This window comes from Salvia splendens, chromosome 10, assembly GCF_004379255.2.
Source record: "Salvia splendens isolate huo1 chromosome 10, SspV2, whole genome shotgun sequence".
In the NCBI taxonomy this organism is placed as follows: domain Eukaryota; kingdom Viridiplantae; phylum Streptophyta; class Magnoliopsida; order Lamiales; family Lamiaceae; genus Salvia; species Salvia splendens.
The window spans coordinates 7,710,173-7,727,255 of NC_056041.1; the positions used below are offsets into that span (position 1 = coordinate 7,710,173).

The window sequence follows — 17,083 nt, forward strand, 5'->3', positions numbered from 1 at the left end:
TTGTAGTAACATAAATTTTATTGTCTTAAAAGTACAGACATATCATTCATATACAGAAAATTAATGTTTAAAAAAATAAATGTCATGCTTTTAAGTTTAAAGTATGATATCTTCATACAATCATAAAAGATTCTTGTAAAAAAGAGCAAAATAGGTATATGTAACTTGTATCATTCCTATCTACTTCTGTACTAGTATAATATTTTTCTTTATTGTTTTGTAGAACTTTCTAGCAATGGACACGTCCTTCTCTATCAATTATTTTGATGCCTACTTCATTTTCATGACTGATTTTGACGAATATTTCATTTTCATTCGATACTCTTAATTTCAAATAAGGCTTTTCCTTTTATTTGATACTATTAAGTATAGGTTATTTGTAAAGGGCATATTATGTTGTTTAGCTCTACATTACATAGTCTTTTATAATTAGCTCAATATCGATTTATACTTTATTTTCAATGACTTATCGCTCCTAGACTAATCAACAGTCTCCTCCCTAAATTACAACCTTACAAAATAAATTCTATGAGTATTTATAAGAATGAAATAGATGAAAATACATTTTTATACATATATAGTTGTCTATTTTAAAGGATGGAGGGAGTATTTTCTACACCACTATACAAAACATGAGCTAAAAAAAATTCAACAAAATGTGATGACTAGACTTCTCAAATATGGTGGTCAAAGTCAAAGAGCAGTCTTTAGGCTTAGGTTGAATTCCACAACCGACATTTTTTTAAATACATGGTAGATTTTTTTTTTCTTGGTGCATATATAAAATACTACTGTTACTAACATTTGGATTAGTCGTCATGCAAAAATAAGAAATTCTCATAATAAATATGCAATTAAAGAGGATAAAAATAATAATAAAAAAAGAGTACTTATCCAATACTATAATAATAAATTAAGTGTCTGTTCGGTATGCACTATTAATCAGTATTAAGTGTCACCCTTTAAATTGGTGTTCTGTTAAAAAATTGGTGTGTCACTCTTTAAATTGAAGCCGACATAACTAATGCAATTTGACTATTTTAATTAGACTATTCATATCGCCTTACACTCTCCTACTAAATCAATCCTAGATAAAGCTCATTCTAGCCTTATCCTCTCCTACTAAATTAATCCTAGATAAAGCTCATTCTATCAAAAACGCTCATCTCTATTGTATCCTATATTGTTATCCACCATTATTTTATATGGTTAACTGAACGGGACCTAAACAGATGTGAAAAAGCAAGATACAAATCTTATTTTGATATAAGGGAGATGACGAGATGTTAATGCCCATTGCCACGTTTTCGTTTTCCCTGCCATTATCAATATCAATATCAATATCAATATCAAATCAAACCATTTATGAAAAAAAAACTTACTATATAGTATATAACCCAAATAATTTCTAAATAACCACAGTATGTGTTAAAAAATGCACAGATACCCGCACGTATGTGTATGTGTGTGTGTGTTTTACAAACATCTGAAACTAGTGTTGAGCAAATAAGACCACGAAGGTTGGTCAGAAAGTAATAATTAATTCTGGTGTTGTGGTTTTGAACTACAAACATTGCAGAGAAAATTGAGGTGGATTACACAACTCAAACACTCGTCCATTAAGGACCTACACTAATCTCTCTATAGTAGTAAAATTTTATTACTTACACAAGTAAATACATTATATAAATAGTATATATGTAGTACTCCATATTTTGGAAAACTGTCTTCAACTCAATTTCCCACCAGCTTCTGTGTAGATTTGAGTGTTTGCTCCTCAGATTTTCCCTATTTCAATAGTGCCCCTTTTCCTTGTAGCCTTCTTGAATTGGTTTTTGCAGAAACCAGATTTCAAGTGTTGATTCAGATCAGATGTTAGCTGAGAATTGAATTTCAGGTGGATTTAAGGAGGCCCGTGATGGATAACGAAGGATGTAGTGGTAAACACACACTAAGGTGAAATCTTGAACCCAAATATTTGAAAAAAAAGCATCACCTTTGATAATTTGTTAGGGGTATTTATTTTCCCTATTCATAATTTGTTCAAAAGTATTTATATGTTGCAGAAAGAATCATGGCGGACAGTATTCGCATTGGCTTATCAGAGCCTGGGAGTTGTGTATGGAGATTTAAGCACATCTCCATTGTATGTGTACAAGAGCACTTTTGCTGAGGACATTCAACACTCAGAAACCAATGAAGAGATATTTGGGGTTCTATCTTTTGTGTTTTGGACACTAACTCTGGTACCACTTGTTAAATATGTGTTCATAGTGCTTAGAGCTGATGACAATGGTGAGGGTGGGACTTTTGCTCTCTACTCATTGCTATGCCGTCACGCCCGAGTGAGCACTCTGCCTAATGGGCAGCTTGCTGATGAGGATTTGTATTAATACCGGAAGGAAAATAATGAATCTTGTAACAGTGGTGTTGGTTTGAGATTGAGGTCAGCATTGGAGAAGCATAGTGTGTTGCAGATGATTTTGCTCACTTTGGCTTTACTTGGGGCTTGTATGGTGATTGGGTATGGAGTTCTTACCCCTGCGATTTCGGGTATGATAAGGCCTCCGTTACTTTGATTTTGTCATGCTCCAAAAATTAGGGAATGAAATGATATTGGATATGATATGAGAATTGCTTTTGATTTGTTTGAGTATACAGTGTTTTCAGCAGTATCAGGATTGGAGCTTCTTGTTGCTAAGCATCGTCACCAATGTGAGTCTTTGAACTTCCTCAAGTTTATCTTGTTTCATGCTGGCATCGATCGCCTATACACGGTTGGAACCAATGTGTTGCTCAAATTTAATAGCTAGTTCTTCTGCTAGGTGGTAAACTGTAGAATTTTTTATGATTTCGTTTTTGCACACTACGGTTTAAATCCATTAGTTTCTTTCTATGTTTTGGCTCTGTCTTAAGAGTTTGTTTTCAGCTCTTCAGTTAGATGCCGAGGTTAAAAGCATGTTTTACTCTGTGAACGGCGTGAATTGGTAGAGATTGGTAAAACAAGGGGTAAAAGGAATGTTATCCTTGAGGTTTTCATTGGAAACAAAGAAGTCCTATTCCTAAATTCTTTTGATTTTCTAGAGACTGTCGTTGGATAGAAATTTTTTTTGTAGACAGAACCAGTACAAAAATAAGGATAATGCTGTGGGGCCTTTGTTATACCAGGACAAGTTTTTTGGTCTTCATCAAAGTTAAATATATCACCATTATCTAAGTATTGACCATTTTTCGTACGCTAAAGTAGAGATGCAACTCTGATTAAGACAACGTTGTTTGTTTGTGTTCGATGATCTTATGAAACGAGATTAACTTTGCAGTATGATCGCGACATCCCAAAAGTTCTAGTCTACTACATCCGTGGATTTGAAAATGTTAAAATACAGTATAAAGTATTAAGCCTTGTTGCAGCATGCTGATACTTGTTGACTCATTCATGCTGTGATCCACATGTAAAAAAACAGAATGTGGAACTGAACTCTGGCTTTGTTGAAAAAGAAAAAGAACGATATTTGTTTTGCTTGGATCGTCGTCTGTTCTCCCTTGTGTGGTTCTCTTTTAGGTATATTGTAGTATCATTCTAGTGCGCTTGTTTACTCCAGTTGCTCCAAGAACAGACAATTTTTAATAGAATTTGGATGAAAAAGATAAACTTATAGGGTAAAAGGCAGAATAAAATTGCTCAGGAACATCGAACTTTTATCTCATACTATGTAACTGAAGGCATACTGTTAAATTTGCATGTTCCTGCAGATATAGAAGTTCCAGTTGTTTGCATGATTCTGGTGTTCCTATTTTCTTTGCAACATTTTGGGACCCACCGGATCGGATTTCTATTCGGACCAGTTGTAATAACTTGGCTGTTGTGCATCAGTTCCATTGGGATCTACAATATTTTCCACTGGAATCCCCATGTTTGCCAGGCACTCTCTCCTTATTACATGTATAAGTTCTTGAAGAAGACACAGGGACGAGGCTGGATGTCGTTGGGCGGGATCTTGTTATGTATAACAGGTATTAAGACCTCACGGTCTCGCAGTTTCATTCCTGCTCGAAATCAATAGCTAAATGCAGTTACACGTTCAGGTTCGGAAGCCATGTATGCTGATCTTGGTCACTTTTCCCAGTTGTCCATCAAGGTAAATTCGAACTGGCTGGCTTTCTTTGAGTCGATTGCAAAATATGTGTCATGTTAGCAAAGATGAAAAATGTCGCTATTCCTGCCTCGTTGCAGATGGCGTTTAGCTTTGTGGTCTACCCATCTTTGGTCTTGGCTTATATGGGACAAGCGGCTTATCTTTCCACGCATCACAAAATCGAGAACGACTACCCCATCGGGTTCTATGTTTCAGTCCCTGGCAGATGATATTCATCATCGCTCCATCTCAACTCGAGCTATGTAAGCGCGGTTTCGGGGCTCTTATATAGCTATTTTATGGTGCAGAAAAGCTGCATTGGCTGGTGCTTGCGATTGCTATACTCGCAGCTGTGGTTGGAAGCCAAGGCATGATAACGGGCCCTTGGTTGCTTCCCGAGGGTCAAGATATGCTTGTCTGTTACGATCGGCTTTAGGAACACGAAGCACATCAGCAATGCATCGGGTAATGTTCACAACCGATGAATACTCGATCACCAGTAGAATGTGTTAACGTGTCACGTTCTGTTTCGTATTACAGGTCTGGCAGTGATAACCGTTATGTTGGTGACAACATGCCTTATGTCTCTTGTGATTATAATCTGCTGGAACAGAAGCGCCCTTCTTGCCATCGCTTTCATGCTATTCTTCGGCTCCATCAAAGCGCTCTACTTCTCGGCCGCGCTGATCAAGTTCCTCGAAGGCGCTTGGGTCCCTGTCGCCCTGTCTTTCGTCTTCCTCGTCGTCATGTCCGTGTGGCATTACTGCACACGGAAAAAGTACGAGTTCGATGTGCAGAACAAAGTCTCCCTCAACTGGCTCCTCCGCTCCGGCCCCGAACTCAGCGCCGTCCGAGTCCGAGGCATTGGGCTAATTCACACAGAACTCGTGTCCGGGATCCCGGCCATCTTATCCCATTTCGTGGCGAACCTCCCGGCTTTCCACCAGGTTTTGGTTTTCTTGTGCATCAAGTACGTCCCGGTGCCCCACGTTCGACCCGAGGAGAGGTTCCTCGTCGAGAGAGTCGGCCCGAGGGAGTACAGAGTGTATCGGTGCATAGCCAGTTACGGGTACCACGACGTCCTCTAGGATGACGCTGCGTTCGAAGAGGATCTGGTTTGCACGATAGCCGATTTCATCCGGTCGGAATGGAGCCATGATCATAAGCACTCCGATGACGGGTTTGAGAGCAAGGAGAAGATGACCGTCGTGGGGAGACCCTCGTCGTTTAGCGTTGGGGACGACAGTCATGATGTGGAGGTTGCCGGAGATGGACAAGCGAGGGGTGGCGGAGGTGGATGAGCTGAGGGAGGCGGGGATGGCGTTTATACTCGGGCACTGCCACGTGAAGGCGAAGGCGGGTTCGGGTTTAATGAAGAGGATAGGCATTGATGTGGGGTACGATTTCTTGAGAAGGAACTCGAGGGAGCCTACATTTATGAAGAGCTTTCCTTGTGCATCAACGTTGGAGGTAGGTATGATTTACCATGTATACTTAATGCTAAGCACTCGTTTAATAGTGTTTCATCTCAACCAAAAGAGACTCTTGTTTAGAGTATACATCTTACTATAAACACATTATTGAAACATTTCATCAGTCGAAATTGCAAATAGACTTGTTTTGTAGACTATTAAGTAAATAACCTTCTACAAAATATTTTGTAGGCAAGGAAATCGCAAAAATGATAATTGCAGAATTTATTGGTCAATTATAGGATGGTGGGATCATTATCTCTCACGAAATCTTATGCAACAGGATAAACTATCCAGAATTGAAGAAATCCACTATGCAAACAAAATTCCAATATTGAGAATTTGAATCATACCTATGAGTTATCTTAGTACAACAACGAGCCCAACCCGTTTAATTACATAAGCGTAACAAAATCCCATTAAATAAGCGAGAAATTGCAAATTAAGTGGTCCAATTTAGAAAAAAATTTGTAGGAAAAAGATTTGGCTCTCTTAACTAGTTGTCTAGTTCTATAATAATTAAACTAAAGTAGACAAATGATACATCAGGATGATACGGTTAGAAGTTTCAAATAGTTTAACTAAGATAATCTTAATTAAAGGTACATAATTAGTTTTGCTCACAAGGGCTTAGTCGGAAAACATGGTAGGTGTGGTTTGTAAATTGCTTAGCCCTAAAGAAATGGCTTACCAATAATTAAATCAAACATAATTGCATCTAATACCAACAAAAAACAGCACTTTGTACAAACAATCATCAGATTCTCGTGTTTTATTTTGTACTATTACCAAGCAAATCACATAAACTACAATAGAAAATTTTGATGGGACTGAAATGTATTTTTTGGAAAATTACAAATAGCATATTAATGCCTAATTAATTTAATTAATACTTAATGAAATCAAAATAAATAATTAATGAACTCCATCTATATATTGTTACCATGAAATATTGCTCAAGAAATAGGAGATGAGTTGAATGAACTCATAAAGGGAAATGAATGTTGATATTTTTCAATTTTATTTAATGAGTAGTGTATATCATAGTGTAGAAAGAGTTCATTATACTTACATATGTATACTAATAAAAATAAATCACCAGATTGATATAATTGTAGGAATAGAATCTTGCCCGGTGGATCCAACATTTAAAATAGATTAGTGTTCTTAAAGCAAAAAAAAGGAAGTAAAATAAAGAGTATATAATAAGTCGTTTTACATAGTTAAGGTTTGTGAGTTGTCAACTTAACAAGAAAAACGAATATGCTATTCATGTATATAAAGAGAGAATCTTCATTATTGTGAAACCTACTCAATCGCAAAATTAAATTATCATATTATAATATGTGATTATAGTTGTATTGAAATAAACCAAATGGATGGAAGATATGCAATACAAGTATACAACAATTTATATTATCTGATACAGCTCTATATCGAGCCCTCCGCCACGTCGGCATACCTAACGACACCGTTGGCCGCCGACTTACAATCACCAACCGGTTCCCCTCTCCATTACCATTAATTTATTATTTAATAACAGTCTGATATCCCAAATGTTTGCCAAGACTCTCTTATCTCAATATTGTACTTTTGTACTCAAATTTTGCTTAAAGTCTTACTAATATACTCTACAAGTGATTTTCAGAGTTCAAAAATAGGCCAAAACTTGGTGTAGATTACTCATCTATTTCTGTACACTTCTCCTTTTGAATGGACGTTTTGGTCATAGTCTTCAAGGTGAATGGGGAATTTTTACTCTATCAGATTAATTTATCTAACAATAGTGAAATTAACCCTTACTTTCAAGATTAATGAATAAGCTAAAATGTAGTACTACTATATAATCAATGTACTATAGTTTTATTGGCTATGCTTATAAATATACCAAGTTGTCTCGCATTGTATTCTTATTAGACCAGATAATTGTTTTACTAGAGCTGATGTTTTGTTTTTATTTGCATAATAGTAATTTATTTCTCATAAGTTATAGGATAGACATAAAGGTTGAGATTTAGTAGAAACCATACTACAGAACTCATTTTTTTTAAAATTAACTTTTATGCGAATGAGGAAATTACAAATAAACTCCTATACTATAGAAATGAGGAAATTACAATTAATGTCAAGAGGACTCGAACTCGGCACCTCATACAATAATGTCTAAGCTTCTTAAACGCCTCCACTCGAATATACTACATATAAAGGGTAACGATATTAGGGGTGAAAAAGTGAAATCTAATTGAAATTTAGTACTATACTACAGTACTACTAGAAATCAAATTACAGAAGTGTAGGTATAATCTAGACTTTAAAATCGAAGACCACCAATATTCCCGTTATGTGAGAATTAACACATGTTGACCGGCATTCCCGGTACCCGGTAACTCTTCTCAACGAACACTTTGATATAATCCCGTTATAAAAGAAGAACGCTAAACCTGTGAGGTAGTATTGTCGCGGGAGAGAAGAATCGACTTCTCTCTTTTCTCATGGCGTCGCAATTGCAGGCAACCACGCCGGAATCGGACTGCAAATCCGACGTTTCAGCCGACGCTTTCGACGAATCTACATTCTTCCTGCGCCGTTGCTGCTGCGTCTGGACTTTCCCTTGCTACGGCACCACCAAAACCAAAAATTGGGAGCGAATTTCCACATCGGAGACCGAACACCACGACGGCGACCGGAGCTGGTGGAGCGATGGAGTGGAGGCGTTTAAGAAGGTGAGAGAATGGTCGGAGCTAGTGGCGGGGCCGAAGTGGAAGACGTTCATCCGGCGCTTTAACAAGGCGCCGGCGCGGCCGAAGTCGGGGAAATTCCAGTACGATCCTTGTAGCTACGCCTTGAATTTCGATCAAGGACCGGGGCAAAACGGTCAATTTGAGGACGACGGTGTTTTCCGAGACTTTCCGTCGCGGTATGCGGCGATCCCGGCGCAGAACAGCCTGTTGAAGGACGGTGCGACGCTCACGTGAGGCACGTGACCCCTAATTTGCGGAGGGTGCGTTCGGCGCTGACGTGGCGTGTAGGAAGTCGGTTGGGTATATTGTTTTTATAATACAACTGGAATCTAGTTGGACGGCCCATTTATTTTATTTTTAGTATATACTTCAATTGTTTTAGGCATTTTTAGTTATGTAATTTTATTCTATAAACTTGTTAAACACTAAAGGCGGTTGAATTTCTTCAAAATTTTAATATTTATTTGCAATACGTTTTCTTTTATAAGGTTTTGATCTTTGCAAAACTCAATCATAATACAAAAATGCAAAATCAAACATACAAAACATTTTCAAGACATTGTTAATTTATTTTTATGTTATTAAAATGATCTTAACATGACCTTAAACTCGAATTTTAATAATTTCATAAGGCTCTACGTAGTAAATAATCTTTCACAATGATACAAAGGAAATGAAGAGAGGTCATTATCTTTCATGAATATCTACTATCAATCTATTTTATAAAAATACCTATGTACACAACTAAGTAAAACATAAATACGAAAGAAATATAGCAGTGTCATTCTTGGGCTTGATATTTTTGCTTCAATACAATTTCCCACAATTTCGAGCGTCGACATGTCCTAGTTTGTTGCATTTTGCACATCATCTTCGCAATGATCTGTTTTACTATCTCATATTTGGTAACCAAAAAAGTTAAAAAGACCTAAATTAGGAGTTTTGTATGATAAAAAATCCAAAAAGACAGTAGTATTTGTTTGGATTGAATTGCAGCTCAGCCCAGCTCATTAATTATTTGGCAATATGAAGGTTGACGCCACTAGAGCTATATGGCCTATGAGGGCCAAAAGGAAAAGACTAGACCATTTGATCTCTTACATCACTGCAGTTTCATATTTGTCATTTATATTTATGAACTTGAGTGCGATATTGTAGGGTGAGGTCGAATGTTTGATGTAATTTGTGGTTAAATTTGCGATCAATATCTGTGTCGTGTGTGTTGTCGTTTGATGTCAAATTTCATGTCGTTACTTTCACCTTCTCTTTGTTTCTCTCCTATCCTTATTCTATATACTGTCAATCATTTATTTGCTTCTTACTCCTTGGATTTATTTTATTTACTTTTAATGTTTTGTTCTCATCAACGTTAGTATGATATATGAATCCAAGTACTGACACATATGGGTAGTGGTTCTTGTTTGACACAATACAATGTTTATATATATGTATGCGTTATATTTATTTGAGTTATTGATTTATTTTGTAGCGAAGGTTTGTGTCATTTAGTATTTTATCATTAAAATCAAAATTGAGCTCATGTGAGCATATTCTTATTGCATGGACCGAGGGCATGTATAATTATCATGCCGATTAGGGCTGGGAAAAAATATCGAAAAAATGATATATCGCTCGTATCGTATTGAAAAATATCGAATTTTCGATAAATCATAATTTTCGATACGATACCGAATCGTAAGTTTTCGATACGATAACGCTATGAATTTCCTTATATCGCGATATATCGTTTTATTTCGAATATACGATATATATCGATATTTTCGATATATCGTTTTATATCGAATATACGATATATATCGTATATATCGAAACATATTAAAATTCAATACATATTAAAATTTAAAATTATAAATATATATAAATCCATTTAATTGTACTTGGTTGTGTTGTATTTTGATTATAGAGATAAGAACACTATTAATTTTATTGTGTTGAAGTTTTATTAATTTTTGTGTGAATTTTAAGTTTTGAAATTATAATTTTCGATATACAGGTATTCGATACGATATCGATATTTCGATATATCGAATTTCGGTACGATATATCGAAATATTGATACGATAACGATATTGATATTATACATATCGAAAGTTCGATATATCAAAACTTTCGATACGATAACGACATGAAATTCTTTCAGATCGATATTTTCGATACGATATACGATATAACGTTTTCGCTACGATATCTCGTATCGACCCACCCCTAATGTCGATATATAAACGGTGTGATATAATGTTTCCATTTTTCAAAAAATTATTCTGGAAACCAGAAACTTGCCATCATGATTTGATATGTGCTTTAAGTATTCATGTGAAATGTGTCTATGGACTATGATGTAACTCTACACAACGAACTCAACCTACGAAGTTTTCATGAAATTCTATTTTGTAAAATTTTAATTTGCACACACACTTATACTGATAAATGCACGATAGATTTTCAACCAATATGGCAAGTGATATGGTTTGTTTAACTCTAGGGTCTAAATTTAAATCTGTCAATGGTCAGATTTTACTATGCATGCCCATTAGCATAACATGAGGTCCCAAGACATAGTGTATCACTTATGTTTGTTAACTCTCGTCTATGAAGTAGAAAAGATTATAATGTCTGATTTTAATACTACTATTTAACTCTATCTTCATGTGTATATTATGTGGTAGAAATTCTCTATTTCATTTGGAGTTTAATATTGGTGTCATTTATAATTAGGAAATGTCAGATTTCAGTATAGTTTAGGTTTCATCGATCTGACTCTTAATCTTAAAACGACGCTATTCTGTTCCGAATGGAATAGAGAATATTAATATAATATACATGTGAACATGTCTAGTTTATCTTGATTTTATTTCATTGTTTCATATTTTTTTTTATCTTGGTTATAAGTAGAGAATGTTGAAATTAGAGAAATTATTGTGTAGAGATAATAAGAGTTGGGGGGCAGGTGTGCACATGGGACATGTTCCCTATACATATGTGTGTGTTATTTGGTAAGGTCGTGGGCTATATATATTGCTTGGTTGATAGGGTGCACTATGGTTGCCCCATTCCCTCTCTATTCTCTATTATCCAAAACAGTCCAATTTTCTTATACTAGTTTAATTATTGTAAAACTTATAAAATACCAATAAAAATGAAATTCAACAAGTAATAACAAATTAATGTCCAAAATGAAATGTGATGACGGACAAAGAGAATACGGTAGAATTTTGTTCAAGTTATAATTTGTTCAAGTTATAATTTCTATCTCTTTTAAAGTATTTTTTTTTCTATCTTGATACCGTAGAATTTTGTAGGGATTAATCTAATTGATAGTTACCTAAATTTAATTCTGGACATCGTTAATTTAAACTCTTTGAAAATAGAAGGTAAAATAAATAAATTAAGCTTTGATCTTGAGAGCTACTATAAATTAGATAGCCCAATAATAATTTCTAAATATTATAATTAACATTAAAATGTCAGTAATTCTTACTCCATATAAGAATTTAAATGTCTTTCTATATTACTTAATTTAGGGATAGTATATATTATAGCTAGTGTATTGTATTAGAGAAGTAGATGTAAGCATTTAACCAAAGACCTAATTATACTAGTTTTTGAATTATTTTTCCCACTTAAAAACAAGTGAATAATTGGTGTCGAGGAGATTGATAAATTTATGTCTTTGTATTGATATTTTTAACATACAAAATTGATATTTAGTTATTAGTTATTACTATAAAAAGTTAGTAATTGATCACACCCCTATAAAAAAATATATATGTTCTTCTTTGCCCGTAAAGTTATCACTTAATTTCAACCAGAATATAGGCGCTTAATATTTACTTAAATAAAAACAATGAATACATGTATTTATTGGGGTGGGGGTCTCAAATTTGAGCATGAATAAAAATATACTCACTATATGTTTTCGGCCACTTACAAAAATGCCATGGTAATTAGCTGAATCAATGTACTTATAATTTAAAACGCACATCACTTAGTTGTCTTCTATCTTCTGATTTCCTTTTACAAAATCGTCATCTTTTTTTTAAAAAAAATTGTTTTTTTCTTCTTTGGTAAAAAACATAAAATCATCTAATCTAACGGGTACGAAGTCATGGTTGGGTTCAATAATTACGCTTGTGACGACAAAATCCATCAATTCAACGTTCAAATGAATTTCTTCATGTTTTCTTTTCCTTATAAAGGTGAACCACATTAATGATTGTGAGTCGGAAACGAAAAACTCTACTAAGATGAAACTATTTGGATTATTCACTTTTTATATTCATTAAATTCATTGATTACGAATTTACGATATAGGATAAATAAGGTGCTCTACATTTCTAATGGATTATATATGCAAAATTTCTGAAGTTTTTACGATCAAATTCAGTTATATCAAAATTAAGATTCACATGCATGGCCGCCTAAAAAATCATTTAAATATTTTCACTTGCTATCACTGACAAAACTAAATGACTCTGGCTACATGAATTTGATAACGTGATAACATGTCATTTCAGCATAATTTTGGAAGTAAACCAAACTTAGTTAATTAGAATCGATTAAAAGTACTATAAATTTATACACGCAATATATATTTTTTTGGCATGAAAATTAAAATTTGACCAACGTTAAATAATGTAGAGGTAATAATTACCCCCTCCGTCCTCAAATAGGAGTCCGCATAAGATTCCTGATTCATTTCACTATAGATCGGTAATAGGACTCGCATTCCACTCACATTTTATTTAAAACTAATATACAAGTGAGAGTCATATACCACTTACTTTTCTTAACATCTTAGAACCAGTGCCGAAAAGAATTGAGACTCTTATTCGCGGACGGAAGGAAAATATTTTATAAAAACTAAATTTTCTTTCCCTTTCATAAAATCCATTTTATCCGTTTCCAAAAAATAAAGATTTTGGAGATGCATAATTGGTAAAGTAGTAAAAAAATAGTAGAAATAGTAAAAAATACATTTGTAAATACATATTAGTACTATGTTTTTTAGTCCTAACACCAAAACATTGTGATAATATACTAAGCTTTCTGGGATTTGATTAGACTAGTTCCCAAGATTTTGGCCGTACTAGACCATGTACATATCATCATCAAAATCTATACTTTATAAAATAAGCTAAAGTTCACGTCTATTTGATGTATTTTTTATGTTTGTTGGTAAAAAAGCAAAAAGGTTGAAAATCGAATCTCATGAGCAAACTTGTGAGTTTAGCGGATCTTGCTACTTGTTATTGCGATTAACTACATCACATTTTTTTTTAATTATTTCACTTTTGCAACTTCTTATGATATCTCACTCATTACACCATGTTGATGTTGACTTCACAACATCCAATGTTTTTATTATGAGGCGTGATTAATACAATCTCGTTCTTTTGTATTTTACTTACTACTCTTTTGTAGAAGAAAATCATTACATTATACTCACCATAATTAGCAATTGAATTACATATACATATTGTGAATTTGGATGTATTACTTAAGTAAAAAATTAACTAGTTAATTTTTTAAAATCATAAATAACATCTTAATTAGTGTTTAATTAATTTACAGTTGAGAATGAATACATTGTAATGAATTAAGATTGAAGAGACAGTGAGAGGATAAAGGTGAGTTCGTTCACATCTCACCGACACAATAATGAGTGGTGTGCTTTCTTAGCACCTATGGAAAGGAACCGGTTGTTAAATATGGTTAAAGGAAACACACTTTTTTTGTTTCACTTTGATTGTACAATCTTCTCTCAACTCTTTTCATTCCATCACTCTTCATGTCAAATCCCCTTTTTTTTTTACTACTTCTCACAACATTTCTCTCTTTGTGTGTGTGTGTAACTGATTCTCTTGAACACACACCATAATCCATAACTAGTATGGCTTCTACACCAACAATATAATGGCTGCATATTCTTAAATTTGGTGTGTCCTACATTTACATGATCATCAGCAATGGCACCAAGTAGTGTGGTTGTCACACTTGATCGGCCCGATAACATCTCTCTCATCAAGATGAACGAACAAAATCCAGCATCAGCAAGATTTCATGAGAAGCAGAAAGCTGCAAGCCCCAAGCAGTTCACTTGGGTGCTTCTGCTCAAGCTGCAGAGGCTTCTGGCTTTCATTCCGTGGGCAGCAACGAGCACGTGGGCAGCTCTCGGGTCGATCAAGAAGCGTGTAGCCTCCTCTGATCCGGAGGATCCAAGGTACAGAGGCAGATTGTACATGCTCATCAAAGCATTCCTTGCTCTCTCATTGATAGCCCTTGTGGTGGAGACTTTTGCCTATTTCAAGAATTGGGATTTGAGTTTGGTGAATGTTTATCATCCATGGGAGGTTGAGAGCCTTGTGCAGTGGTGCTACATGTCTTGGATGATCTCAAGAACTCACTATGTTGCTCCTTTCATTGATGCTCTTTCGAGATTCTGCGTTGTCCTCTTCATGATCCAGTCGCTGGATCGCCTCCTGCAGTGCTTGGGCTGGTTTTGGATTAAGTTCATGAATCTGAGGCCTGTTTTGGAAAGGGATGATTGTGGTGATGTTGAGGATGATGGGATGGGTTTTTATCCCATGGTTCTTGTTCAGATTCCAATGTGCAATGAGAAAGAGGTGAGTTGATAAGCAAGAATGGTAAATGTGATTATCTTTTGCTTACTGATTAATGTTTTCTTGTTGGAATTTGAAGGTGTATGAGCAATCAATTGGTGCTGCTTGCCAACTAGATTGGCCCAAGGATAGGTTTCTTGTCCAAGTCTTGGATGATTCGGACGATGAGCTCTTGCAGCATCTGATAAGGGATGAAGTCGTGGCGTGGAAGGAGAAAGGGGTGAATATAGTTTATAGACATCGGTTTATTCGGACAGGTTACAAAGCAGGCAACCTCAAATCTGCTATGGCCTGCGACTATGTTAAAGACTACGAATTCGTGGTCATATTTGATGCAGACTTCCAGCCCAATCCTGACTTCCTTCAACTAACACTACCTCATTTTAAGGTAATGATCAAGAGTCTGATGTTTTATTGTACAAAGTTGTGTTGTTTATCTGTTAACGCGTTGTTTCAGGGGAGGCCGGATTTAGGCCTTGTTCAGGCGCGCTGGTCATTCGTGAACAAGGACGAGAATCTGCTGACTAGGCTTCAGAACATAAACCTATGCTTCCACTTTGAGGTGGAGCAGCAAGTGAATGGCCATTTCCTGAATTTCTTCGGGTTCAATGGGACTGCGGGAGTGTGGAGGATCAAGGCCTTGGAGGACTCCGGTGGCTGGCTTGAACGGACAACAGTCGAGGACATGGACATAGCTGTCCGTGCTCACTTACACGGATGGAAATTCATATTCCTCAACGACGTTAGGGTGCTCTGTGAGCTGCCAGAGTCGTACGAAGCCTACAAGAAGCAGCAGCATCGCTGGCATTCCGGCCCAATGCAGCTCTTCAGGCTATGCCTCCCTGCAATCTTAACGGCCAAGGTAATCTATCTATCTATCTATCTATCTATCTATCTATCTATCTATCTATCTATCTATCTATCTATCTATCTTGTAATAAAACAATTCAATACCTTCAACGATCAATGATCAAGATTGGTGCAATGAGTGCAGATATCGGGTTGGAAGAAGGCGAATTTGATCTTCCTATTCTTTCTGCTAAGGAAGCTTGTGCTTCCCTTCTACTCATTCACACTCTTCTGCATCATTTTGCCACTAACCATGTTCATACCCGAAGCTGAGCTACCGGCCTGGGTGATATGCTACGTCCCCATTGTCATGTCTATCCTCAACATCTTACCCGCGCCCAAATCCTTCCCCTTCCTCGTGCCATACCTACTCTTCGAGAACACAATGTCAGTAACAAAGTTCAATGCCATGATCTCTGGCCTATTCCAGCTTGGAAGCGCCTACGAATGGGTGGTGACAAAGAAAACCGGGAGGGCATCAGAGTCGGACCTGTTGAGCCTGGCCGAGAGGGAATCCAAGAATAAGGGGGAGGAGAAGATCCAGCGGAGGCTGTCTGAATCCGGCCTAGAGATTCTGGAGAAACTGAACGAGCACAGGGCGCCGGTTGTGAGGAAGAGGAACAGGATTTATAGGAAGGAGCTTACACTGGCTTGCCTTCTGCTGACTGCAGCAGCAAGGAGTTTGTTGTCTGCTCATGGCATTCATTTCTATTACTTGTTGTTTCAAGGGATGTCTTTCTTGGTTGTTGGTCTGGATTTGATTGGAGAGCAGGTTAGTTGAATCCTAGAATGTAATAACTCTTCTGTTCTCTTCCTTTTTTTTAATGTGTAATGATGCTTATAGATAGTCCAGTTCTGAATAAGTGGTAAGTGTAAGCTTCAGTTTTCAATTGGATTTTATGGATAGTGTTAGCAGAGGTATAGATATGATTCTTTCAATTGTATGATAGCCAAGGCTAAACAGTATATTGGAATTATTTATATAATGAGTATGTAAGTTGGGATCTTGATTCCTATTTTTTGCTTTCTTAATTTGTGATTTTGTGGTGGATCCATTTTGTTTTGTGGTTGAGCTTCACTGAAAATGCACAAGAAATAAGTTTGTGTGCCTTTAGATACAAGATAATTACATGTGAAATGAAAGCTGAGAGTGTGACTATGGCGTTGGATAAATGAGTATGAAATAAATTGGGAGCAAGACATACCGACTGACATAGAGTTATATACTTATATCAATTGGGCAC

The 17,083-nt window shown here is 35.8% G+C and overlaps 2 protein-coding genes and 1 pseudogene across 2 annotated transcripts; all 3 read left to right on the top strand.

Moving 5' to 3' along the window:
* The first annotated feature begins 1,486 nt into the window (after positions 1-1,486).
* On the top strand, positions 1,487-5,770 carry LOC121751002 (annotated as a pseudogene).
* A 2,330-nt stretch (positions 5,771-8,100) lies between these two features.
* Positions 8,101-8,583, top strand: LOC121752562. Its single transcript, XM_042147690.1, has one exon. The coding sequence runs from the start codon at positions 8,101-8,103 to the stop codon at positions 8,581-8,583; it is 483 nt and encodes a 160-aa protein (XP_042003624.1).
* Positions 8,584-14,124: 5,541 nt separating this feature from the next.
* Positions 14,125-16,873, top strand: LOC121750878 (xyloglucan glycosyltransferase 4-like). The gene is made up of 4 exons (XM_042145522.1): positions 14,125-14,993; positions 15,070-15,378; positions 15,448-15,852; positions 15,985-16,873. The coding sequence occupies exons 1-4, from the start codon at positions 14,337-14,339 to the stop codon at positions 16,618-16,620; spliced, it is 2,007 nt and encodes a 668-aa protein (XP_042001456.1). The 5' UTR covers positions 14,125-14,336; the 3' UTR covers positions 16,621-16,873.
* The last annotated feature ends 210 nt before the right edge of the window (positions 16,874-17,083 follow it).